Genomic DNA, 26,441 nt, shown 5'->3' on the forward strand with positions numbered 1-26,441 from the left:
ACACAGAATTAACTTTAGTTGCAACTGTCTGAATACCCACCATTCTTCCAACGCTATGCAGGGGTTGTGATGGAAAATAACTGGTTCTTTGAGTCTCAACAGTAGAGGCCTGGACACACACAGTTTTAATAATAAGGGATTTATTTACAAGGGGAAGTCGGGTCAAGACAAGCAACTACAATACACAGGAAGTGGTGTGGGGACAGGGTACGGTTACACAAAGAACAAGGGAAAAACAGTACGACAGCTATCCCCCTTGACCTTGGATAGCCGCGGCTCCCTTACCAGGACAAACGATAGACCTTCCCAAACATAAATCAATGCACTTACCTTCAATGAGGTGGTCTGTAAGAGAGGGCGAGCCAAGGACAAGTCTCACCTTGTATAGCATGGGGCTGGGCGAGATAATCCCATTAAGGTGACCAATAATTTAGGTGTGCATTGATTAGTTGGGAGGGACCAAATGTTGATGGGCATGTGGTGTGTCCTCCGACCCGCCAGGTGGCAGTGCACCAAATGTTGATTGGCATGTGGTGTGTCCTCCGAACAGCCAGGAGGCAGTGCACCAAATGTTGATTGGCATGTGGTGTGTCCTCCGCACAGCCAGGTGGCAGTGCACCAAGTGTTGATTGGCATGTGGTGTGTCCTCCGACCCGCCAGGTGGCAGTGCACCAAATGTTGATTGGCATGTGGTGTGTCCTCCGAACCGCCAGGTGGCAGTGCAGCAAATGTTGATGGGCATGTGGTGTGTCCTCCGACCCGCCAGGTGGCAGTGCACCAAATGTTGATTGGCATGTGGTGTGTCCTCCGAACAGCCAGGTGGCAGTGCATCTGTCATGTGGCCGGTATCTCTCGATATAGCAGGGCAGAGTTTCTTTTTGGAAATAAATAAAAACGGAAATCCATAATGTCCCGGCTTCATCGGTGCACCCCGGCTGGAGGGACAGCAACGTACCGGAGTTGCCGACCTTCCGACAGTTTGGTGCGGGGCATCTGATTACCACGACGCACGTACCGCTGAACGGTAGATCATTTCATAATTAACACCATTTCAATTATCAGAGATGAAACAGCGGAAGGGTTAAATTAAAGTGAAATTAATGAGGTCCAAAGCACAAGTTACAATTTAGTGATAATGCAAGAACTGACCTACGTGTCGATTTTCGACTGGGAGGTCATTTGAAAAAAGCTGCCGATCTGGAAAAAGCGACCACTGTCGCTTCAGAAAGCCGAGCAAGATCAGTCTATGAAGCTGTGGCCATATCGGCAACAACGTATTTGACAAAAGAGAAAAAAAATCACCGTATCGGAAAAATAAGGACACCGAAACTGAGGGTAGCATTCGTGCTGATAAAATTCCGAACAGCGCAGCGAAACAAAAAGCAGGACGACGGCACCATATATTTAGTGACCAACTCCAGCATCTAACCAGGGACACCGATCGCTACAATTGCAGGATAGAAAATGCTCGGGTTGTAGTAAATCGCTGCCTATATATTCCGTCAGAAGCAGCGTTCAGTTGTCCGGAACGCTCCAACTGCTCATATTGACCGGTGATCGGTTTTACAGAGTTATAAGCAACAGAGAGCAATTCCACTGAGGCAATTATTCTGATTATGACGTCAGTCACATTCTGACCCCGGGAGTGTGTGATGGGACGGAGTGGAGGGAGATTCCCCCTGTGTCTGACCCCGGGAGTGTGTGATGGGACGGTGTGGAGGGAGATTCACTCTGTGTCTGACCCCGGGAGTGTGTGATGGGACGGTGTGGAGGGAGATTCACTCTGTGTCTGACCCCGGGAGTGTGTGATGGGACGGTGTGGAGGGAGATTCACTCTGTGTCTGACCCCGGGAGTGTGTGATGGGACGGTGTGGAGGGAGATTCACTCTGTGTCTGTCCCCGAGAGTGTGTGATGGGACGGTGTGGAGGGAGATTCACTCTGTGTCTGACCCCGGGAGTGTGTGATGGGACGGTGCGGAGAGGGATTCACTCTGTGTCTGACCCCGGGAGTGTGTGATGGGACGGTGCGGAGAGGGATTCACTCTGTGTCTGACCCCGGGAGTGTTTGATGGGACGGTGTGGAGGGAGATTCCCTCTGTGTCTGACCCCGGGAGTGTGTGAGGGGACGGAGTGGAGGGAGATTCACTCTGTGTCTGACCCCGGGAGTGTGTGATTGGACGGTGTGGAGGGAGATTCACTCTGTGTCTGACCCCGGTAGTGTGTGATGGGACGGTGTGGAGGGAGATTCCCTCTGTGTCTGACCCCGGGAGTGTGTGATTGGACGGAGTGGAGGGAGATTCCCTCTGTGTCTGACCCCGGGACTGTGTGATGGGACGGTGTGGAGGGAGATTCAGTCTGTGTCTGACCCCGGGAGTGTGTGATGGGACCGTGTAGAGGAATAATCAGTCTGTGTCTGACCCGTGAGAGTGTGTTGGTACGGTGTGGAGGGAGATTCACACTGTGTCTGACCACGGGAGTGTGTGATGGGACGGTGTGGAGGGAGAATCACTCTGTGTCTGACCCCGGGAGTGAGTGATGGGACGGTGTGGAGGGAGATTCCCTCTGTGTCTGACCCCGGGAGTGTGTGAGGGGACGGAGTGGAGGGAGATTCACTCTGTGTCTGACCCCGGGAGTGTGTGATTGGACGGTGTGGAGGGAGATTCACTCTGTGTCTGACCCCGGTAGTGTGTGATGGGACGGTGTGGAGGGAGATTCCCTCTGTGTCTGACCCCGGGAGTGTGTGATTGGACGGAGTGGAGGGAGATTCCCTCTGTGTCTGACCCCGGGACTGTGTGATGGGACGGTGTGGAGGGAGATTCAGTCTGTGTCTGACCCCGGGAGTGTGTGATGGGACCGTGTAGAGGAATAATCAGTCTGTGTCTGACCCGTGAGAGTGTGTTGGTACGGTGTGGAGGGAGATTCACACTGTGTCTGACCACGGGAGTGTGTGATGGGACGGTGTGGAGGGAGAATCACTCTGTGTTTCACGCCGGTATTCCCTCCTCCATCCGTCTGGTATTCGGGACCTCAGCGACTCACGTCTGATATTCTGGAGGATAATAACTGTCTGCGTGGTACAGGAGGGTTTAGTTAGCCATGAACGGGGTTAATTTTGGACGAGATCCTGGGCACCCGGCTCTGCCAGTCTGACCTCCCTCAGCCTGGAGCTGAGACACTACTGTGTCAGTGTGAGGAGCTCCGACCCACTGTTGCAGTGCACAGGGTGCGGGGGGCAGCAGAAACCTCAAACAAACTCAAGTCAGACACCAAGGCAGGAAGTTACAGCGGTTTATTGATTTCATGATAAATGGAAATTAAACAGTATGTGTGCAGCTGACTTGCGAGAGTAAATAAGCTGCTGTAGCGATGTACTACATACAGAGTTAGAGACAACGACACTCAGTCGGTAAATCTGTTCCAGACTAGTTTATTCAAACTTCCTGGTGCTGGCATTTACTCTCTGGGTATTTGTGAGCCGGCGCGCCTGCGCAGAAAGTGGGTCGCCACACTGTTCCCGACTCACTCACAGTCACACACAATTAACTGACCGGCGACAACGGGTGACCGGTAGATTAATCAGTCCCGTTCCTCACCGTCACTCTGCATCCAATCACACTCCAGGGCCGTGTCCGGGATCGCTGCGGATCCAAGGTCATTGCCGAGGTATTTGTCAATTTAACACCATTATATCGGCCAGACAGCCGAATGCACCGTCCTCACTCACAGTCACTCACAATTAACTGACCGGTAGATTAATCAGTCCCGTTCCTCCCCGTCACTCTGCATCCAATCACACTCCGGGGCCGTGTCCGGGATCGCTGCGGATCCAAGGTCATTGCCGAGGTATTTGTCAATTTAACACCATTATATCGGCCAGACAGCCGAATGCCCCGTCCTCAGCAGAGGGGGCAAAAGGATTCTCTCCCGGGACACCGGTGTCCCAGACTGAGCCCCGGCCCCCCGGGCTCCTCCCGTCCGGGTAATTCCCCAGGGTGTCACGCGGGAGAGTCTCGGACCCGCACATCCGGCGGAAGTGGCGCCGCCGGACAGCGGGCGGAAATACGTCACGGCGGGAGCGCTTCCGAGATCACCGAGCTCGAGACCGGGGCCAGTTCCGTTAAAACCGTTGGGAATCAGCCCCGGCGCGCGGCCATTAAAGGTAAGGGCGGGAGTTAAAGGGGAGGGGGAGGGGTAGTTAAAGGAGAGGGTGAGGGGTAGTTAAAAGGGAGGGGGAGGGGTAGTTAAAGGGGAGGGGGAGGGGTCGTTAAAGGAGAGGGTGAGGGGTAGTTAAAGGGGAGGGGGAGGGGTAGTTAAAGGGGAGGGGGAGGGGTAGTTAAAGGGGAGGAGGGGTAGTTAAAGGGGAGGGGCAGTTAAAGGGGAGGGGGAGGGGTAGTTAAAGGGGAGGGGGGGTAGTTAAGGGAGGGGTAGTTAAAGGGGAGGGGGAGGGGTAGTTAAAGGGGAGGGGCAGTTAAAGGGGAGGGGGAGGGGTAGTTAAAGGGGAGGGCGGAGTGTTAAAGGGGAGGGGGAGGGGTAGTTAAAGGATAGGGGGAGGGGTAGTTAAAGGGGAGGGGGGGTAGTTAAGGGAGGGGTAGTTAAAGGGGAGGGGGAGGGGTAGTTAAAGGACAGGGGGAGGGGTAATTAAAGGGGAGGGGGAGGGGTATTTAAAGGGGAAGGGGAGGGGTAGTTAAAGGGGAGGGGAGGGGTGAGTTAAAGGGGAGGGGGAGGGGTAGTTAAAGGGGAGGGGGAGTTAAAGGGGAGGGTGAGGGGTAGTTAAAGGGGAGGGTAGGGGTTGTTAAAGGGGAGGGGGAGGGGTAGTTAAAGGGGAGGGGTAGTTAAAGGGGAGGGGGAGGGGTAGTTAAAGGGGAGGGGGGAATCGGCTCCATTCCACGGGCGGGGATGTTCACACGATCACTCCCAGTCCGGGTCTGACTCCCTGTAGAGGTCTCAGTTCATTCTTCCCGGTCTCACTGAACCGATTCCCCCACAGCCTGAAACAGATGGGAGAATGAAGATGGAATAAACTGATCACACAACAGTGTCAGTAACAGGGGACCGGGGTTAATGTTTCAACAACACTCACAGACAAATATCACCAGAAAACCCGCAGATCCGCTGATATTTTATCACATTGAACATTAACACAAACACTCACCAGATCAGCTCCAGACTCGGGAGGGTCAGTATGAGGCGGCGGAGATCGGGGACAGATCGGTCTGTCAGAGAGTTTAATCCCAGGTCCAGCCAAGTCAGTGATGGGTTTGTACTGAGAGCGGAGACGAGATCCTCGGCCCCAGAATCTGTGAGACCGACATCCTCCAGCCTGGAGATGAGAGAGAGTGAGGGTGAAGGACACAGAGGGACAGGAGACGGTACAAATCCCCGGTGTTTATCAGTAACACAATTACTGATCACATTAATGTTCAGTGTCAGACACCCAGTGACTAAACACAATCTCCCACAGTCTGGTACTTACCACAGTTTCTGTATTTTACACTCCGGGTTCCTCAGAGCCGCAGACAACAGTTTCACTCCTGAATCTCCCAGTTTATTACCACTCAGCTCCAGCTCCATCAGTGATGGGTTTGTACTGAGAGCGGAGACGAGATCCTCGGCACCAGAATCTGTGAGACCGACATCCCCCAGCCTGGAGATGAGAGAGAATGAGGGTGAAGGACACAGAGAGACAGGAGACGGTACAAATCCCCAGTGTTTATCAGTAACACTATTACTGATCACATTAATGTTCAGTGTCAGACACCCAGTGACTGTAAATACAATCTCCCACAGTCTGGTACTTACCACAGTTTCTGTATTTTACACTCCGGGTTCCTCAGAGCCGCAGACACCAGTTTCACTCCTGAATCTCCCAGGTCATTCCCCTCGAGTCTAAACACAAACAGAGAAATTGGTGAACAAAGTGATACAAACCGTGGGTCTGAGGGAATTTCTCTCACGCGGATATTTCAGGAAACATTAAACTCTTCCGTAAATCACTGATCGGAGTTCCCATCACTGTCAATGTCCCTCACTGCCCAGCTCCACGGTATTCACCCAATGTCAGTCATTTAGTCTGTTGCTGTGACCCTGTGAACTCCACATATTCTGTCTCGTTTTCAGTTGGCTAGAGAAGGGTTACTGACCACAGAGTGTCAGAAGGGGCAGGGATGAAGGTGATATAGCCCCACAGTGAGGAAGATCTGTGAATCGGGAAATGTCGATGGGAGATGGAGGAAGAGACCCCAACTGAGGGAACGGATGGAAACACACAAGAGGAAAAAGGATGGGGGAAGAGTTCCCACAGGAGAAAGTGGGATGGGGAAGAGAGATCCAACAGGAGGAAGGGGGATGGGGAAGAGAGATCCCACAAGAGGAAGGGGGATTGGGAAGAGAGATCCCACAGGTGGAAGGGGGATTCGGAAGAGAGATCCCACAGGAGGAAGGAGGATGGGGAAGAGAGATCCCACAGGAGGAAGGGGATGGGGAAGAGAGATCCCACAGGAGCAAGGGGGCTGGGGAAGAGAGATCTCATTGGGGGATGGGGGAAGAGGGATCCCACAGGAGCAAGGGGGCTGGGGAAGAGAGATCTCATTGGGGGATGGGGGAAGAGGGATCCCACAGGAGGAAGGGGAATTAGAAAGAGAGTTCCCATAGGAGAAAGGCGGATGGGGAAGAGAGATCACATATTAGGAAGGAGAATGGGGAAGAGAGATCCAACAGGAGGATGGGGATGTAGAAGAGAGATCCCTCAGGAGGAAGGGGGCTGGGGATGAGAGATCCCACAGGAAGAAGGGGGATGGGGAAGGGAGATCCCACATGTGGAAGGGGGCTGGGGAAGAGAGATCTCACTGGGGGATGGGGAAGAGAGATCCTACGGGAGGAAGGGGAATGAGAAAGAGAGTTCCCATAGGAGCAAGGCAGATGGAGAAGAGAGATCCCGCAGGAGGAAAGAGGTGGGGAATAGAGATCCCACAGGAGGATGGGGGATGTGGAAGAGAGATCCCACAGGAGGAAGGGGGCTGGGGAAGAGAGATCTCACTGGGGGATGGGGAAGAGAGATCCTACGGGAGGAAGGGGAATGAGAAAGAGAGTTTCCATAGGAGCAAGGCGGATGGAGAAGAGAGATCGCGCAGGAGGAAGAGAGATGGCGAATAGAGATCCCACAGGAGGACAGGGGATGGGGAAGAGAGATCCAACAGGACGGGGGATGGGGAAGAGAGATCCCACAGGAGGATGGGGAATGGGGAAAAGAGATCCCACACGAGAGAGGGGATGAGGAAATGAGATCCCACAGGAAGAAGTGGGATGGGGAAAAGAGATCCCACAGGAGGAAGGTGGATGGGAAGGGAGATCCCACAAGAGAAAGGAAATGGAGAAGAGAGTTCCCAAATGAGGAAAGGGGATTTGGAAGAGTGATCCCACAGGGTGAAAGAGATGTGGAAGAGAGATCCCACAGGAGGAAGAGGGATGGGGAAGAGAGATCCCACAGGAGGATGGAGAAGAGATATCCCAGTCAGAGGCGGAATCAGCAAGAGAGATCCCACAGGAGAAGGGAAAGGCGATGAGAGAACCCACAGGAGCAAGCTGGGAAGAGAGATCACATCGGAGGAAGGGGGATGGGAAAGAGAGTTACCACAGAAGGAAGAGGGATGCGGCAGAGAGATCCTTCAGGAGAAAGGGGGATGGGGAAGAAATTTCCGGCAGGAGGAAGTGGATGGGGAAGAGATATCCCACAGTAAGAAGCAGAATCAGGAAGAGAGATCCCACAGGAGGAAGAGGGATGGGGAAGAGAGATCCAACAGGAGGAAGGGGATGGGGAAGAGAGTTCCCACATGAGGAAGGGGGATTGGGAAGAGAAATCTCAGAGGAGGAAGGGGGATGGGGAAGAGAGATCTCACAGGAGAAGGGGAAGGCGATGAGAGATACCCCAGGAGCAAGTTGGGAAGAGAGATCACATTGGAGGAAGGGGGATGGGACAGAGAGTTACCACAGGAGGAAGAGGGATGCGGCAGAGAGATCCCTCAGGGGTAAAGGGGGATGGGGAAGAAATTTCCGGCAGGAGGAAGTGGATGGGGAAGAGATATCCCACAGTAAGAAGCAGAATCAGGAAGAGAGATCTAACAGGAGGAAGGGGGGTGGGGAAGAGAAATCCCACAAGAGGAAGGGGGATTGGGAAGAGAAATCTCAGAGGAGGAAGGGGATGGGGAAGAGAGATCCCACAAGAGGTAGGGGGCTGGGGAAAAGAGATCTCACTGGGGGATGGGGAAGAGGGATCCTATGGGAGGGAATGAGAAAGAGAGTTTCCATAGGAGAAAGGCGGATGGAGAAGAGACATCCCGCAGGAGGAAGAGAGATGGGGAATAGAGATCCCACAGGAGGAAGGGGGATGGGGAAGAGATATCCCACAGGAGGGAGGCGGATGGGAAGGGAGATCCCACAAGAGAAAGGGAATGGAGAAGAGAGTTCCCAAATGAGGAAAGGGGATGTGGAAGAGTGATCCCACAGGGTGAAAGAGATGGGGAAGAGAGATCCCACAGGAGGAAGGGGATGGGGAAGAGAGATCCCACAGGAGGAAGGGGGATGTGGAAGAGTGATCCCACAGGGTGAAAGAGATGGGGAAGAGAGATCCCACAGGAGGAAGGGGGATGGGGAAGAGATATCCCAGTCGGAAGCGGAATCAGCAAGAGAGATCGCACAGGAGAAGGGAAAGGCGATGAGAGAACCCACAGGAGCAAGTTGGGAAGAGAGATCACATTGGAGGAAGGGGGATGGGAAAGAGAGTTCCCACATGAGGAAGGGGGATTGGGAAGAGAAATCTCAGAGGAGGAAGGGGGATGGGGAAGAGAGATCTCACAGGAGAAGGGGAAGGCGATGAGAGAACCCACAGGAGCAAGTTGGGAAGAGAGATCACATCGGAGGAAGGGGGATGGGACAGAGAGTTACCACAGGAGGAAGAGGGATGCGGCAGAGAGATCCCACAGGAGGAAGCAGAATCAGGAACAGAGATCCAACAGGAGGATGAGGAAGAGAGTTCCCACATGAGGAAGGGGGATTGAGAAAATAAATCTCAGAGGAGGAAGAGAGATGGGGAAGAGAGATCCCGCAGGAGGAAGAGAGATGGGGAAGAAAGATCCCGCAGGAGGAAGAGAGATGGGGAAAATAGATCCCACAGGAGGAAGGGGGTTGGGGAATAGAGATCCCACAGGAGGACGGGGGCTGGGGAAGAGAGATCCTACGGGAGGAAGGGGAATGAGAAAGAGAGTTCCCATAGGAGCAAGGCGGATGGAGAAGAGAGATCCCGCAGGAGGAAGAGAGATGGGGAATAGAGATCCCACAGGAGGACGAGGGATGGGGAAGAGAGATCCAACAGGACGGGGGATGGGGAAGAGAGATCCCACAGGAGGATGGGGAATGGGGAAAAGAGATCCCACACGAGAGAGGGGATGAGGAAATGAGATCCCACAGGAAGAAGTGGGATGGGGAAAAGAGATCCCACAGGAGGAAGGTGGATGGGAAGGGAGATCCCACAAGAGAAAGGAAATGGAGAAGAGAGTTCCCAAATGAGGAAAGGGGATTTGGAAGAGTGATCCCACAGGGTGAAAGAGATGTGGAAGAGAGATCCCACAGGAGGAAGAGTGATGGGGAAGAGAGATCCCACAGGAGGATGGAGAAGAGATATCCCAGTCAGAGGCGGAATCAGCAAGAGAGATCCCACAGGAGAAGGGAAAGGCGATGAGAGAACCCACAGGAGCAAGCTGGGAAGAGAGATCACATCGGAGGAAGGGGGATGGGAAAGAGAGTTACCACAGAAGGACGCAGAATCAGGAAGAGAGATCCAACAGGAGGAAGGGGATGGGGAAGAGAGTTCCCACATGAGGAAGGGGGATTGGGAAGAGAAATCTCAGAGGAGGAAGGGGGATGGGGAAGAGAGATCTCACAGGAGAAGGGGAAGGCGATGAGAGATACCCCAGGAGCAAGTTGGGAAGAGAGATCACATTGGAGGAAGGGGGATGGGACAGAGAGATCCCACAGGAGGAAGAGGGATGGGGAAGAGAGATCCCACAGGAGGATGGAGAAGAGATATCCCAGTCAGAGGCGGAATCAGCAAGAGAGATCCCACAGGAGAAGGGAAAGGCGATGAGAGAACCCACAGGAGCAAGCTGGGAAGAGAGATCACATCGGAGGAAGGGGGATGGGAAAGAGAGTTACCACAGAAGGAAGAGGGATGCGGCAGAGAGATCCTTCAGGAGAAAGGGGGATGGGGAAGAAATTTCCGGCAGGAGGAAGTGGATGGGGAAGAGATATCCCACAGTAAGAAGCAGAATCAGGAAGAGAGATCCCACAGGAGGAAGAGGGATGGGGAAGAGAGATCCAACAGGAGGAAGGGGATGGGGAAGAGAGTTCCCACATGAGGAAGGGGGATTGGGAAGAGAAATCTCAGAGGAGGAAGGGGGATGGGGAAGAGAGATCTCACAGGAGAAGGGGAAGGCGATGAGAGATACCCCAGGAGCAAGTTGGGAAGAGAGATCACATTGGAGGAAGGGGGATGGGACAGAGAGTTACCACAGGAGGAAGAGGGATGCGGCAGAGAGATCCCTCAGGGGTAAAGGGGGATGGGGAAGAAATTTCCGGCAGGAGGAAGTGGATGGGGAAGAGATATCCCACAGTAAGAAGCAGAATCAGGAAGAGAGATCTAACAGGAGGAAGGGGGGTGGGGAAGAGAAATCCCACAAGAGGAAGGGGGATTGGGAAGAGAAATCTCAGAGGAGGAAGGGGATGGGGAAGAGAGATCCCACAAGAGGTAGGGGGCTGGGGAAAAGAGATCTCACTGGGGGATGGGGAAGAGGGATCCTACGGGAGGGAATGAGAAAGAGAGTTTCCATAGGAGAAAGGCGGATGGAGAAGAGACATCCCGCAGGAGGAAGAGAGATGGGGAATAGAGATCCCACAGGAGGAAGGGGGATGGGGAAGAGATATCCCACAGGAGGGAGGCGGATGGGAAGGGAGATCCCACAAGAGAAAGGGAATGGAGAAGAGAGTTCCCAAATGAGGAAAGGGGATGTGGAAGAGTGATCCCACAGGGTGAAAGAGATGGGGAAGAGAGATCCCACAGGAGGAAGGGGGATGGGGAAGAGCTATCCCAGTCGGAAGCAGAATCAGCAAGAGAGATCCCACAGGAGAAGGGAAAGGCGATGAGAGAACCCACAGGAGCAAGTTGGGAAGAGAGATCACATCGGAGGAAGGGGGATGGGGAAGAGAGTTCCCACATGAGGAAGGGGGATTGGGAAAATAAATCTCAGAGGAGGAAGAGAGATGGGGGAAGAGAGATCCCGCAGGAGGAAGAGAGATGGGGAAGAGAGATCCCGCAGGAGGAAGAGAGATGGGGAAAAGAGATCCCACAGGAGGGAGGGGATGAGGAAATGAGATCCCGCAGGAAGAAGTGGGATGGGGAAAAGAGATCCCACAGGAAGAAGGCGGATGGGAAGGAAGATCCCACAAGAGAAAGGGAATGGAGAAGAGAGTTCCCAAATGAGGAAAGGGGATGTGGAAGAGTGATCCCACAGGGTGAAAGAGATGGGGAAGAGAGATCACATCGGAGGAAGGGGGATGGGACAGAGAGTTACCACAGGAGGAAGAGGGATGCGGCAGAGAGATCCCACAGGAGGAAGCAGACTCAGGAAGAGAGATCCAACAGGAGGATGGGGAAGAGAGTTCCCACATGAGGAAGGGGGATGGGGAAGAGAAATCCCACAGGAGGAAGAGGGATGGGACAGAGAGTTCCCACATGAGGAAGGGGGATGGGGAAGAGAAATCCCACAGGAGGAAGAGGGATGGGACAGCGAGAACCCTCAGGAGGACGGGGGATGGGGAAGAAATTTCCGGCAGGAGGAAGTGGATGGGGAAGAGAGATCCCACAGGAGGAAGTGGATGGGGAAGAGAGTTCCCACAGGAGGAAGGGGGATGGGGAAGAGAGATCCCGCAGGAGGAAGAGAGATGGGGAAAATAGATCCCACAGGAGGAAGGGGGATGGGGAAGAGATATCCCACAGGAGGGAGGGGATGAGGAAATGAGATCCAGCAGGAAGATGTGGGATGGGGAAAAGAGATCCCACAGGAAGAAGGCGGATGGGAAGGGAGATCCCACAAGAGAAAGGGAATGGAGAAGAGAGTTCCCAAATGAGGATAGGGGATGTGGAAGAGTGATCCCACAGGGTGAAAGAGATGGGGAAGAGAGATCCCGCAGGAGGAAGGGGGATGTGGAAGAGAGATCCCGCAGGAGGAAGAGAGATGGGGAAGAGAGATCCCGCAGGAGGAAGAGAGATGGGGAAAATAGATCCCACAGGAGGAAGGGGGATGGGGAAGAGATATCCCACAGGAGGGAGGGGATGAGGAAATGAGATCCCGCAGGAAGATGTGGGATGGGGAAAAGGGATCCCACAGGAAGAAGGCGGATGGGAAGGGAGATCCCACAAGAGAAAGGGAATGGAGAAGAGAGTTCCCAAATGAGGATAGGGGATGTGGAAGAGTGATCCCACAGGGTGAAAGAGATGGGGAAGAGAGATCCCACAGGTGGAAGGGGGATGGGGAAGAGATATCCCACGGGAGGAACGGGGATGGGGAAGTGAGATCCGACAGAAAGAAGGAGAATTGGGAACAGAGAACCGACATGTGGATGTGGGATGCGGAAAAGAGATCCCAGAGGAGGAATGGGTACTGGGAAGACAGATCCCACAGGAGGGAGGGGGACAGGACAGAGAGATCCTGCGGGAGGAATGGGAATGGGAAGGAGAGATCCCACAGGAGGAAGGCGGATGGGGAAGGGAGATCTCACAGGAGGAAGGGGGATGGGGAAGAGGTCCCATAGGAGGAAGGCAATGGGGAAGAGAGATCACATATTAGGAAGGAGAATGGGGAAGAGAGATCCAACAGAAGGACGGGGATGTAGAAGAGAGATCCCTCAGGAGGAAGCGGGCTGGGGAAGAGAGATCTCACTGCGGGATGGGGGATGGGGAAGAGAGATCCTACGGGAGGAAGGGGAATGAGAAAGAGAGTTCCCATAGGAGCAAGGCGGATGGAGAAAAGAGATCCCGCAGGAGGAAGAGAGATGTGGAGTAGAGATCCCACAGGAGGATGGGGGATGGGGAACAGAGATCCAACAGGACGGGGGATTGGGGAAGAGAGATCCTACAGGAGGATGGGGGATGGGGAAAAGAGATCCCACAGGAGGATGGGGGATGGGGAAAAGAGATCCCACAGGAGGAAGGGGGATGGGGAAGAGAGATCCCACTGGGGGATGGGGAAGAGAGATCCCACAGGAGGAAGGGGGATGGGGAAGAGAGATCCCACAGGAGGATGGGGGATGGGGAAAAGAGATCCCACAGGAGGATGGGGGATGGGGAAAAGAGATCCCACAGGAGGATGGGGGGTGGGGAAGAGAGAGATCCTACAGGAGAAGGGGAAGGCGATAAGAGATCCCACAGGAGCAAGTTGGGAAGAGAGATCACATAGGAGGAAGGGGGATGGGAAAGAGAGTTACCACAGGAGGAAGAGGGATGCGGCAGATAGATCCCACAGAGAGAAGGGGGATGGGGAAGAAATTTCCGGCAGGAGGAAGTGGATGGGGAAGAGAGATCCCACATGAGGAAGGGGGATTGGGAAGAGAAATCTCTCAGAAGGTAGGGGATGGGGAAGTGAGCTGCCACAGAAGTAAGGAGATGGGGAAGAGATCCCACAGGAGGAAGAGGATGGGGAAGAGAGATCCAGCAGGAGGAAGGGGGATGGGAAAGAGAGATACCACAGGAGGAAGAGGGATGGGGAAGAGAGGTCCCAGAGCAGGAAGCGCATATAGAAAAGAGGTCCCATAGGATGAAGGCGTTGGGGAAGAGAGATCCCACAGGAGGAAGGGGTACTGGGAAGACAGATCCCACAGGAGGGAGGGGGACAGGACAGAGAGATCCTGCGGGAGGAATGGGAATGGGATGGAGAGATCCCACAGGAGGAAGGCGGATGGGGAAGGGAGATCTCACAGGAGGAAGGGGGATGGGGAAGAGAGATCCAACAGAAGGACGGGGATGTAGAAGGGAGATCCCTCAGGAGGAAGCGGGCTGGGGAAGAGAGATCTCACTGCGGGATGGGGGATGGGGAAGAGAGATCCTACGGGAGGAAGGGAAATGAGAAAGAGAGTTCCCATAGGAGCAAGGCGGATGGAGAAAAGAGATCCCGCAGGAGGAAGAGAGATGGGGAGTAGAGATCCCACAGGAGGATGGGGGATGGGGAACAGAGATCCAACTGGACGGGGGATTGAGGAAGAGAGATCCCACAAGAGGATGGGGGATGGGGAAAAGAGATCCCACAGGAGGATGGGGGATGGGGAAAATAGATCCCACAGGAGGAAGGGGGATGGGGAAGAGAGATCCCACAGGAGGATGGGGGATGGGGAAGAGAGATCCCACAGGAGGAAGGGGGATGGGGAAGAGAGTTCCCACAGGAGGAAGGGGGATTGGGAAGAGAAATCTCAGAGGAGGTAGGGGGATGGGGAACAGAGATCCAACAGGACGGGGGATTGGGGAAGAGAGATCCCACAGGAGGATGGGGGATGGGGAAAAGAGATCCCACATGAGGAAGGGGGATGGGGAAGAGAAATCCCACAGGAGGAAGGGGGATGGGGAAGAGAGATCCCACAGGAGGATGGGGGATGGGGAAAAGAGATCCCACATGAGGAAGGGGGATGGGGAAGAGAAATCCGACAGGAGGAAGAGGGATGGGACAGCGAGAACCCTCAGGAGGACGGGGGATGGGGAAGAAATTTCCGGCAGGAGGAAGTGGATGGGGAAGAGAGATCCCACAGGAGGAAGTGGATGGGGAAGAGAGTTCCCACAGGAGGAAGGGGGATGGGGAAGAGAGATCCCGCAGGAGGAAGAGAGATGGGGAAAATAGATCCCACAGGAGGAAGGGGGATGGGGAAGAGATATCCCACAGGAGGGAGGGGATGAGGAAATGAGATCCAGCAGGAAGATGTGGGATGGGGAAAAGAGATCCCACAGGAAGAAGGCGGATGGGAAGGGAGATCCCACAAGAGAAAGGGAATGGAGAAGAGAGTTCCCAAATGAGGATAGGGGATGTGGAAGAGTGATCCCACAGGGTGAAAGAGATGGGGAAGAGAGATCCCGCAGGAGGAAGAGAGATGGGGAAGAGAGATCCCGCAGGAGGAAGAGAGATGGGGAAAATAGATCCCACAGGAGGAAGGGGGATGGGGAAGAGATATCCCACAGGAGGGAGGGGATGAGGAAATGAGATCCCGCAGGAAGATGTGGGATGGGGAAAAGGGATCCCACAGGAAGAAGGCGGATGGGAAGGGAGATCCCACAAGAGAAAGGGAATGGAGAAGAGAGTTCCCAAATGAGGATAGGGGATGTGGAAGAGTGATCCCACAGGGTGAAAGAGATGGGGAAGAGAGATCCCACAGGTGGAAGGGGGATGGGGAAGAGATATCCCACGGGAGGAACGGGGATGGGGAAGTGAGATCCGACAGAAAGAAGGAGAATTGGGAACAGAGAACCGACATGTGGATGTGGGATGCGGAAAAGAGATCCCAGAGGAGGAATGGGTACTGGGAAGACAGATCCCACAGGAGGGAGGGGGACAGGACAGAGAGATCCTGCGGGAGGAATGGGAATGGGAAGGAGAGATCCCACAGGAGGAAGGCGGATGGGGAAGGGAGATCTCACAGGAGGAAGGGGGATGGGGAAGAGGTCCCATAGGAGGAAGGCAATGGGGAAGAGAGATCACATATTAGGAAGGAGAATGGGGAAGAGAGATCCAACAGAAGGACGGGGATGTAGAAGAGAGATCCCTCAGGAGGAAGCGGGCTGGGGAAGAGAGATCTCACTGCGGGATGGGGGATGGGGAAGAGAGATCCTACGGGAGGAAGGGGAATGAGAAAGAGAGTTCCCATAGGAGCAAGGCGGATGGAGAAAAGAGATCCCGCAGGAGGAAGAGAGATGTGGAGTAGAGATCCCACAGGAGGATGGGGGATGGGGAACAGAGATCCAACAGGACGGGGGATTGGGGAAGAGAGATCCTACAGGAGGATGGGGGATGGGGAAAAGAGATCCCACAGGAGGATGGGGGATGGGGAAAAGAGATCCCACAGGAGGAAGGGGGATGGGGAAGAGAGATCCCACTGGGGGATGGGGAAGAGAGATCCCACAGGAGGAAGGGGGATGGGGAAGAGAGATCCCACAGGAGGATGGGGGATGGGGAAAAGAGATCCCACAGGAGGATGGGGGATGGGGAAAAGAGATCCCACAGGAGGATGGGGGGTGGGGAAGAGAGAGATCCTACAGGAGAAGGGGAAGGCGATAAGAGATCCCACAGGAGCAAGTTGGGAAGAGAGATCACATAGGAGGAAGGGGGATGGGAAAGAGAGTTACCACAGGAGGAAGAGGGATGCGGCAGATAGATCCCACAGAGAGAAGGGGGATGGGGAAGAAATTTCCGGCAGGAGGAAGTGGATGGGGAAGAGAGATCCCACATGAGGAAGGGGGATTGGGAAGAGAAATCTCTCAGAAGGTAGGGGATGGGGAAGTGAGCTGCCACAGAAGTAAGGAGATGGGGAAGAGATCCCACAGGAGGAAGAGGATGGGGAAGAGAGATCCAGCAGGAGGAAGGGGGATGGGAAAGAGAGATACCACAGGAGGAAGAGGGATGGGGAAGAGAGGTCCCAGAGCAGGAAGCGCATATAGAAAAGAGGTCCCATAGGATGAAGGCGTTGGGGAAGAGAGATCCCACAGGAGGAAGGGGTACTGGGAAGACAGATCCGACAGGAGGGAGGGGGACAGGACAGAGAGATCCTGCGGGAGGAATGGGAATGGGATGGAGAGATCCCACAGGAGGAAGGCGGATGGGGAAGGGAGATCTCACAGGAGGAAGGGGGATGGGGAAGAGAGATCCAACAGAAGGACGGGGATGTAGAAGGGAGATCCCTCAGGAGGAAGCGGGCTGGGGAAGAGAGATCTCACTGCGGGATGGGGGATGGGGAAGAGAGATCCTACGGGAGGAAGGGAAATGAGAAAGAGAGTTCCCATAGGAGCAAGGCGGATGGAGAAAAGAGATCCCGCAGGAGGAAGAGAGATGGGGAGTAGAGATCCCACAGGAGGATGGGGGATGGGGAACAGAGATCCAACTGGACGGGGGATTGAGGAAGAGAGATCCCACAAGAGGATGGGGGATGGGGAAAAGAGATCCCACAGGAGGATGGGGGATGGGGAAAATAGATCCCACAGGAGGAAGGGGGATGGGGAAGAGAGATCCCACAGGAGGATGGGGGATGGGGAAGAGAGATCCCACAGGAGGAAGGGGGATGGGGAAGAGAGTTCCCACAGGAGGAAGGGGGATTGGGAAGAGAAATCTCAGAGGAGGTAGGGGGATGGGGAACAGAGATCCAACAGGACGGGGGATTGGGGAAGAGAGATCCCACAGGAGGATGGGGGATGGGGAAAAGAGATCCCACAGGAGGATGGGGGATGGGGAAAAGAGATCCCACTGGGGGATGGGGAAGAGAGATTCCACAGGAGGAAGGGGGATGGGGAAGAGAGATCCCACAGGAGGATGGGGGATGGGGAAAAGAGATCCCACAGGAGGATGGGGGGTGGGGAAGAGAGAGATCCTACAGGAGAAGGGGAAGGCGATAAGAGATCCCACAGGAGCAAGTTGGGAAGAGAGATCACATAGGAGGAAGGGGGATGGGGAAGAGAGGTCCCAGAGCAGGAAACGCATATAGAAAAGAGGTCCCATAGGATGAAGGCGTTGGGGAAGAGAGATCCCACAGGAGGAAGGGGTACTGGGAAGACAGATCCCACAGGAGGGAGGGGGACAGGACAGAGAGATCCTGCGGGAGGAATGGGAATGGGATGGAGAGATCCCACAGGAGGAAGGCGGATGGGGAAGGGAGATCTCACAGGAGGAATGGGGATGGGGAAGAGGTCCCATAGAAGGAAGGCAATGGGGAAGAGAGATCACATATTAGGAAGGAGAATGGGGAAGAGAGATCCAACAGAAGGACGGGGATGTAGAAGAGAGATCCCTCAGGAGGAAGCGGGCTGGGGAAGAGAGATCTCACTGCGGGATGGGGGATGGGGAAGAGAGATCCTACGGGAGGAAGGGGAATGAGAAAGAGAGTTCCCATAGGAGCAAGGCGGATGGAGAAAAGAGATCCCGCAGGAGGAACAGAGATGGGGAGTAGAGATCCCACAGGAGGATGGGGGATGGGGAACAGAGATCCAACAGGACGGGGGATTGGGGAAGAGAGATCCCACAGGAGGATGGGGGATGGGGAAAAGAGATCCCACAGGAGGATGGGGGATGGGGAAAAGAGATCCCACAGGAGGAAGGGGGATGGGGAAGAGAGATCCCACAGGAGGAAGGGGGATGGGGAAGAGAGTTCCCAGAGGAGGATGGGGGATGGGGAAAAGAGATCCCACAGGAGTATGGGGGGTGGGGAAAAGAGATCCCACAGGAGGAAGGCGGATGGAAAGGGAGATCACACGAGGATGGGGGCTGGGGAAGAGAGATCCAGCAGGAGGAAGGGGGATGGGAAAGAGAGATACCACAGGAGGAAGAGGGATGGGGAAGAGAGGTCCCAGAGCAGGAAGCGCATATAGAAAAGAGGTCCCATAGGATGAAGGCGTTGGGGAAGAGAGATCCCACAGGAGGAAGGGGTACTGGGAAGACAGATCCCACAGGAGGGAGGGGGACAGGACAGAGAGATCCTGCGGGAGGAATGGGAATGGGAAGGTGAGATCCCACAGGCGGAAGGCGGATGGAGAAAAGAGATCCCGCAGGAGGAAGAGAGATGGGGAGTACAGATCCCCCATCACTGCGGGATGGGGGATGGGGAAGAGAGATCCTACGGGAGGAAGGGGAATGAGAAAGAGAGTTCCCATAGGAGCAAGGCGGATGGAGAAAAGAGATCCCGCAGGAGGAAGAGAGATGGGGAGTAGAGATCCCACAGGAGGATGGGGGATGGGGAACAGAGATCCAACAGGACGGGGGATTGGGGAAGAGAGATCCCACAGGAGGATGGGGGATGGGGAAAAGAGATCCCACAGGAGGATGGGGGATGGGGAAAAGAGATCCCACAGGAGGCAGGGGGATGGGGAAGAGAGATCCCACAGGAGGCAGGGGGATGGGGAAGAGAGATCCCACAGGAGGATGGGGGAAGGCGATAAGAGATCCCACAGGAGCAAGTTGGGAAGAGAGATCACATAGGAGGAAGGGGGATGGGAAAGAGAGTTACCACAGGAGGAAGAGGGATGCGGCAGATAGATCCCACAGAAAGAAGGGGGATGGGGAAGAAATTTCCGGCAGGAGGAAGTGGATGGGGAAGAGAGATCCCACATGAGGAAGGGGGATTGGGAAGAGAAATCTCACAGAAGGTAGGGGATGGGGAAGTGAGCTCCCACAGAAGTAAGGAGATGGGGAAGAGATCCCACAGGAGGAAGAGGATGGGGAAGAGAGATCACACAGGAGGAAGGGGGCTGGGGAAGAGAGATCCAGCAGGAGGAAGGGGGATGGGAAAGAGAGATACCACAGGAGGAATAGGGATGGGGAAGAGAGGTCCCAGAGCAGGAAGCGCATATAGAAAAGAGGTCCCATAGGATGAAGGCGTTGGGGAAGAGAGATCCCACAGGAGGGAGGGGGCGGGCGAAGAGAGATCCCACAGGAGGAAGGGGGCGGGGGAAGAGAGATCCCACAGGGGAATGGGGAAGAGAGATCCCACAGGAGGAAGGACAATGTGGAAGAGAGATCCCACAGAAGTAAAGGGGCTGGGGAAAGGAGATCCCACGGGAGGAATGGGGATAGGGAAGAGAGATCCCACACGAGGAAGGCGAATGGGAAAGAGAGATCACACATGAGGAAGGGGGATGGGGAAGAGAGATCTCACAGGAGGAAGAGGATGGGAATCAGATATCCCACAGGAGGAAGGGAATGGGGAAGAGACAACCCACAGGAGGTAGGAGAAAAGGGAAGAGGGATCCCAAATGCGGAACGTGGCTGGGCAAGAGAGATACCACATGGTGAAGGGGGATGGGGAAGAGAGATCCCACAGGAGGAAGGGGGATGGGGAAGAGAGATCACACAGGAGGAAGAGGATGGGGAAGGGAGATCCCACAGGTGGAAGGGGGATGGGGAAGAGTGATCCGACATGAGGAAGGCGAATGGGGAAGAGAGATCACACAGGAGGAAGAGGATGGGGAAGAGAGATCCCACAGGTGGAAGGGGGATGGGGAAGAGTGATCCCACATGAGGAAGGCGAATGGGGAAGAGAGATCACACAGGAGAAAGAGGATGAGAAGGGGAGATCCCACAGGAGGAAGGGGGATTGGGAAGAGAGATACCACAGGTGGAAGAGAATGGGGAAGTGGGATCCCACAGGAGGAAGGGAATGGGGAAGAGATCCCACAGGACGAAAGGGGATGGGCAAGTGAGATCCCACAGGAGGAAAGGGGATGGGGAAGAGAGATACCACAGGAGGAAGGCAGATGGGGAAGAAATTTCCTGCAGGAGGAATTCGATGGGGAAGGGAGTTCCTACAGTAGGTAGGGGGATGTTAAAGAGAGATACCACAGGAGGAATGGGATCCGGAAGAGAGATCCCAAAGGAGGAAGGGGATGGGGAAGAGAGATCCGACAGGAGGAAGGAGATGGGCAAGAGGTATCCCACAGGAAGAAGGACAATGTGGAAGAGGGATCCCACAGAAGTAAAGGGGCTGGGGAAAAGAGATCCCACGGGAGGTATGGGGATAGGGAAGAGAGATCCCGCACGAGGAAGGTGAATGGGGAAGAGAAATCACACAGGAGGAAGAGGATGGGGAAGAGAGATCCCTCAGGTGGAAGGGGGATGGGGAAGAGTGATCCCACATGAGGAAGGCGAATGGGGAAGAGAGATCACACAGGAGAAAGAGGATGGGGAAGAGAGATCCCACAGGTGGAAGGGGGATGGGGAAGAGTGATCCCACATGAGGAAGGCGAATGGGGAAGAGAGATCACACAGGAGAAAGAGGATGGGAAGGAGAGATCCCACAGGAGGAAGGGGGATTGGGAAGAGAGATACCACAGGTGGAAGAGAATGGGGAAGTGGGATCCCACAGGAGGAAGGGAATGGGGAAGAGAAATCACACAGGAGGAAGAGGATGGGGAAGAGAGATCCCACAGGTGGAAGGGGGATGGGGAAGAGTGATCCCACAGGTGGAAGGGGGATGGGGAAGAGAGATCACACAGGAGAAAGAGGATGGGAAGGAGAGATCCCACAGGAGGAAGGGGGATTGGGAAGAGAGATACCACAGGTGGAAGAGAATGGGGAAGTGGGATCCCACAGGAGGAAGGGAATGGGGAAGAGATCCCACAGGACGAAAGGGGATGGGCAAGTGAGATCCCACAGGAGGAAAGGGGATGGGGAAGAGAGATACCACAGGAGGAAGGCGGATGGGGAAGAAATTTCCTGCAGGAGGAATTCGATGGGGAAGAGAGTTCCTACAGTAGGTAGGGGGATGTTAAAGAGAGATACCACAGGAGGAATGGGATCCGGAAGTGGGATCCCACAGGAGGAAGGGGATGGGGAAGAGATCCCACAGGACGAAAGAGATGGGCAAGAGGTATCCCACAGGAGGAAGGACAATGTGGAAGAGAGATACCACATGGTGAAGGGGGATGGGGAAGTGAGATCCCACAGGAGGAATGGGGCAGAGGGATCCCACAGCAGGAAGGGGATGGGGAAGAGAAATCCCACTGAAGGAAGGGGGATGGGGAAGTGAGATCCCACAAGAAGAAAGGGGATGGGCAAGTGAGATCCGACAGGAGGAAAGGGGATGGAGAAGAGAGATCCCACAGGAGGAAGGCGGATGGGGAAGAAATTTCCTGCAGGAGGAATTCGATGGGGAAGAGAGATCCCACAGTAGGTAAGGGGATGTTAAAGAGAGATACCACAGGAGGAATGGGATCCGGAAGAGAGATCCCACAGGAGGAAGGAGTTGGGAAGGTGAGATCCCACAGGAGGAAATGGATGGGGAATTTCAACATGCAGGTGAACTGGGAGAAACAGATTGGTGCTGGACCCAGGATAGGGAGTTTGTAGAGTGCCTACCGGATGCATTCTTGGAACAGCTTGTACGAGAGCCGACCAGGGACAAGGCTACTCTGGATTTAGTCTTGTGTAATGAACAGGATTTGATCAGCGATCTTGAAGTAAAGGAGCCATTAGGAGGTAGTGACCATAACATGATCTGTTTTTATCTGCAGTTTGAGAAGGATAAGGGCAGCTCGGAGGTGTCAGTGTTGCAGTTGAACAGGGGAAACAATGGAGCCATGAGGGAGGAGCTGGCCAAAGTTGACTGGACGGATAGCCTAGCAGAAAAGACAGTGGAACAGCAAAGGCAGGTATTCTTGGGAATAATACACAAGGTGCAAAATCAGTTCATCCCCCAGAGAAGGAAGGATTAAAAGGGGGGAAAGGGGCCACAGTGGTTGACAAAGGAAGTCAGTGATTGCATAGCATTAAAAAAAGGAAGTATGACAGAGCTAAGGTGAGTGGGAGGACAGATGATTCGGAAGTTTTTAAGGAACAACAGAACTCAACTAAATAGGCAATACGGGGAGAAAAAATGAGGTACGAATGCAAGCTAACCAGGAATATAAAGGAAGAAAGCAAAAGCTTTTTTACGTATGTGAAGAGAAAGAAGATAGTTACGAACAATGTTGGGCCCTTGAAGAATGAATTGGGTGAAATTGTTATGGGAAACAGAGAAATGGCAGAAGAATTTAATGAGTACTTTAGATCTGTTTTCACTAAGGAAGACACAAGCAATCTCCCAGATGTATGGATGGGCCAAGGACATAGGGTAACAGAGGAAATGAAACAGATTGACATTTGGAAGGAAACAGTGATGAATAGACTGATGGGACTGAAAGCTGACAAATCCCCAGGTCCAGATGGTTTGTATCCTAGGGTACTAAAGGAGGTGGCCCTGGAAACTGTGGATGTATTGGTAATCATTTTCCAATGTTCCTTAGATTCAGGATCAGTTGCTGAGGATTGGAGAATGGCTAATGTTATCCCACTTTTTAAGAAAAGAGCGAGGGAGTGAACAGAGAACTATCGACCTTTCAGCCTGACATCGGTGGTGGGGAAGATGCTAGAGTCCATTAGTAAGGATGAAATAGTGGCATATCTAGATAGCAGTGATAGGATTGGGCCGAGCCAGCATGGATTCACCAAGGGTAAATCATGCTTGACGAATCTGTTGGAGTTTTTCGAGGATGTAACCAGGAAGTTAGACGGATGAGATCCAGTGGATGTAGTGTACCTCGATTTTCAGAAGGCAATTGATAAGGTCCCACATAGGTGATTGGTGGGTAAAATCAAAGCTCAGGGCATCGGGGGGAAGACATTGACATGGATAGAAAACTAGTTGGCAGATAGAAAGCAAAGGGTAACGGTGAATGGGTGTTTCTCAGAATGGCAGGTGGTGACTAGTGGGGTGCAAGAGGGCTCGGTATTGGGACCACAACTGTTTACAATTTACGTCAATGATTTAGATGAAGGCATTGAGAATAACTTCAGCAAATTTGCTTATGATACTAAGCTGGGTGGCAGTGTGACATGTGATGAGGATGTTAGGAGAATTCAGGGTGACTTGGATAGGCTGGGTGAGAGGGCAGATACTTGGCAGATGACGTTTAATGTGAATAAGTGTGAGGTTATCCACTTTGGGAGTAAGAACAGGAAGGCAGATTATTATCTGAACGGTGCAGAGTTAGGTATGGCAGAAATACCAATTCTAGGAGTCCATGTTCATCAGGCATTGAAGGTGAATGAGCAAGTGCAGCAGGCAGTGAAGAAGGCTAATGGAATGTTGGCCTTTATTACAAAGGGAATTGAGTATTGTTTACAGTTTTGGTCTCCAGGATTAAGGAAGGACATCCTGGCTGTAGAGGAAGTGCAGCGTAGATTCATGAGGTTAATTTCTGGGATGTCTGGACTGTCTTACGCAGAGAGATTAGAGAGACTGGGCTTGTACACACTGGAATTAAGGAGATTGAGAGGGGATCTGATTGAAACATATAAGATTATTAAGGGATTGGACAAGAGAGAGGGAGGAAATATGTTCCTGATGTTGGGAGAGTCCAGTATCAGAGGGCATTGTTTGAGAATAAGGGGTAGGTCATTTAGGACAGAGTTAAGGAAAAACTTCTCCCAGAGAGTTGTGGGGGTCTGGAATGCACTGCCTCGGAAGGTAGTGGAGGCCAATTCTCTGGATGCTTTCAAGAAGGAGCTAGATAGGTATCTTATGGGTAGGGGAATCAAGGGATAAGGGGACAAGGCAGGAACCGGGTATTGAAAGTAGCTGCTCAGCCATGATCTCAAAATGGCGGTGCAGGCTCGCAGGGCCGAATGGTCTACTTCTGCATCTATTGTCTGTTGTCCTACAGGTGGAAAGGGGATGGGGAAGAGAGATCCCACAGGAGTAAGTGGGAATGGGATGAAATTTCCGGCTGGAAGAAGGGGATGGGGAAGAGTGATCCCACAGTAGGAAGCAGAATCAGGAAGAGAGATCCAACAGGAGGTAGGGGGATGGGAACGAGATACCACAGGAGGAAGGGGATCTGGAAGACAATTCCCATAGAAGGAAGGGAGATGGGGAAGAGAGATCCCACAAGAGGAAGGAGAATGGGAAAGAGAGATCCCACTGGAGACAGGGGAATGGGGAAGAGAGATCCCACAGGAGGAAGGGGATGGGGAAGAGAGATCCAACAGGAGGAAGATGGATGGGGAATAGAGATCCCTCAGGAGTAAGTGGGACGGGGAAGAAATTTCCGGCTGGAGGAAATGGATGGGGAAGAGTGATCCCACAGGAAGAGGCAGAATCAGGAAAAGAGATCCAACAGGAGGTCGGGGGATGGGAAAGAGAAATACCACAGGAGGAAGGGGATCCGGAAGAGAATTCCCACAGAAGGAAGGGAGATGGGGAAGAGCGATCCCACTGGAGGTAGGGGGATGGGAAAGAGAGATCCTGCAGAAGGAGAATGGGAAAGAGAGATCCCACAGGAGGAAGGGGACAGGGGAAGAGTGATCCCACAGGGAGATGGGGGATGGGAAGAGGGATCCCACAGGAGGAAGGGGGCGGGGGAAGAGGGATCCCACAGGAGGAAGGGGGATGGGGAAGAAACATCCCACAGGAGGGAGAGGATGAGATAATGAGATCCCGCAGGAGTAAGTGGGATGGGGAAAAGAGATCCCACAGCAGTTGGGGGTATGGGGAAGAGAGTTCCCACATGAGAAATGGGGATAGGAGAGATCCTATGGGAGGAAGGGGAATGGGAAGGAGAGATCCCACAGGAGGAAGAGGAAGGGGAAGAGAGATCCCACAGGAGGAAGAGGAAGGGGAAGAGAGATCCCACAGGAGGAAGAGGAAGGGAAAGAGACAACCCACAGGAGGAAGGAGAAAAGGGAAGAGAGATCCCAAATGAGGAATGTGGCTGGGCAGGAGAGATACCACATCGTGAAGTGGGATGGGGAAGAGAGATCCCACAGGAGGAACGGGGATGGGGAAAAGAGATCCCACTGCAGGAAGGGGATGGGGAAGAGAGATCCGACAAGAGGAAGGGGATGGGGAAGAGAGATCCTTCAGGAGGAAGAGGATGGGGAAGAGAGATCCGACAGGAGGAAGGGAATGGGAAGGTGAGATCCCACAGGAGCAAATGGATGGGGAAAAAGAGATCCCACAGGAGGTAGGGGGATGGGGAATTTCAACATGCAGTTGAACTGGGATAAACAGTTTGGTGCTGGACCCCAGGATAGGGAGTTTGCAGTGTGGGTACGGGTTGCATTCTTGGAACAGCTTGTATGAGAGCCGACCAGGGACAAGGCTACTCTGGATTTAGTCTTGTGTAATGAACCCGATTTGATAAGCGATCTTGAAGTAAAGGAGCCATTAGGAGGTAGTGACCATAACATGATATTTTTTATCTGCAGTTTGAGAAGGAGAAGGGCAGCTCGGAGGTGTCAGTGTTGCAGTTGAACAGGGGAAACTATGGAGCCATGAGGGAGGAGCTGGCCAAAGTTGACTGGACGGATATCCCAGCAGAAAAGACCATGGAACAGCAATGACAGGTATACTTGGGAATAATGCACAAGGTGCAAAATCATTTCATCCCCAGAGAAGGAAGGATTCAAAGGGGGGAAAGGGGCCACAGTGGTTGACAAAGGAAGTCAGTGATTGCATAGCATTAAAATAAAGGAAGTTTGACAGAGCTAAGGTGAGTGGGAGGACAGATGATTGGGAAGTTTTTAAGGAACACCAGAACCTGACTAAAAAGGCAATACGGGGAGAAAAAATGAGGTACGGATGCAAGCTGGCCAGGAATATAAAGTAAGATAGCAAAAGCT

The 26,441-nt window shown here is 53.6% G+C and overlaps 1 protein-coding gene and 1 long non-coding RNA gene across 4 annotated transcripts in view; one reads left to right on the forward strand and one right to left on the reverse strand.

The window, feature by feature from the left end:
* The first annotated feature begins 2,673 nt into the window (after positions 1 to 2,673).
* The window catches only part of LOC132390236 (uncharacterized), a 62,011-nt gene continuing 38,243 nt past the window's right edge, over positions 2,674 to 26,441 (forward strand). The window contains exons 1-2 of the long non-coding RNA XR_009510826.1: positions 2,674 to 4,159; positions 26,028 to 26,165. This is a non-coding gene — a long non-coding RNA (uncharacterized LOC132390236). The remainder of the gene's footprint in view (positions 4,160 to 26,027; positions 26,166 to 26,441) is intronic.
* LOC132390235 (NACHT, LRR and PYD domains-containing protein 3-like) overlaps positions 4,739 to 26,441 on the reverse strand; it is a 78,304-nt gene continuing 56,601 nt past the window's right edge. For 2 of the 3 annotated variants that reach the window (XM_059962845.1, XM_059962844.1), the window contains exons 9-12: positions 5,800 to 5,886; positions 5,474 to 5,644; positions 5,153 to 5,320; positions 4,739 to 4,988 (exon numbers count right to left, since the gene is read on the reverse strand). In XM_059962845.1, the coding sequence (XP_059818828.1) occupies positions 4,901 to 4,988; positions 5,153 to 5,320; positions 5,474 to 5,644; positions 5,800 to 5,886 (514 nt within the window). In that variant the 3' untranslated portion in view covers positions 4,739 to 4,900. The remainder of the gene's footprint in view (positions 4,989 to 5,152; positions 5,321 to 5,473; positions 5,645 to 5,799; positions 5,887 to 26,441) is intronic. The other variant, XM_059962846.1, reaches the window with a different exon arrangement.

The sequence above is a fragment of the Hypanus sabinus genome, unplaced genomic scaffold, assembly GCF_030144855.1.
Source record: "Hypanus sabinus isolate sHypSab1 unplaced genomic scaffold, sHypSab1.hap1 scaffold_81, whole genome shotgun sequence".
NCBI lineage: Eukaryota > Metazoa > Chordata > Chondrichthyes > Myliobatiformes > Dasyatidae > Hypanus > Hypanus sabinus.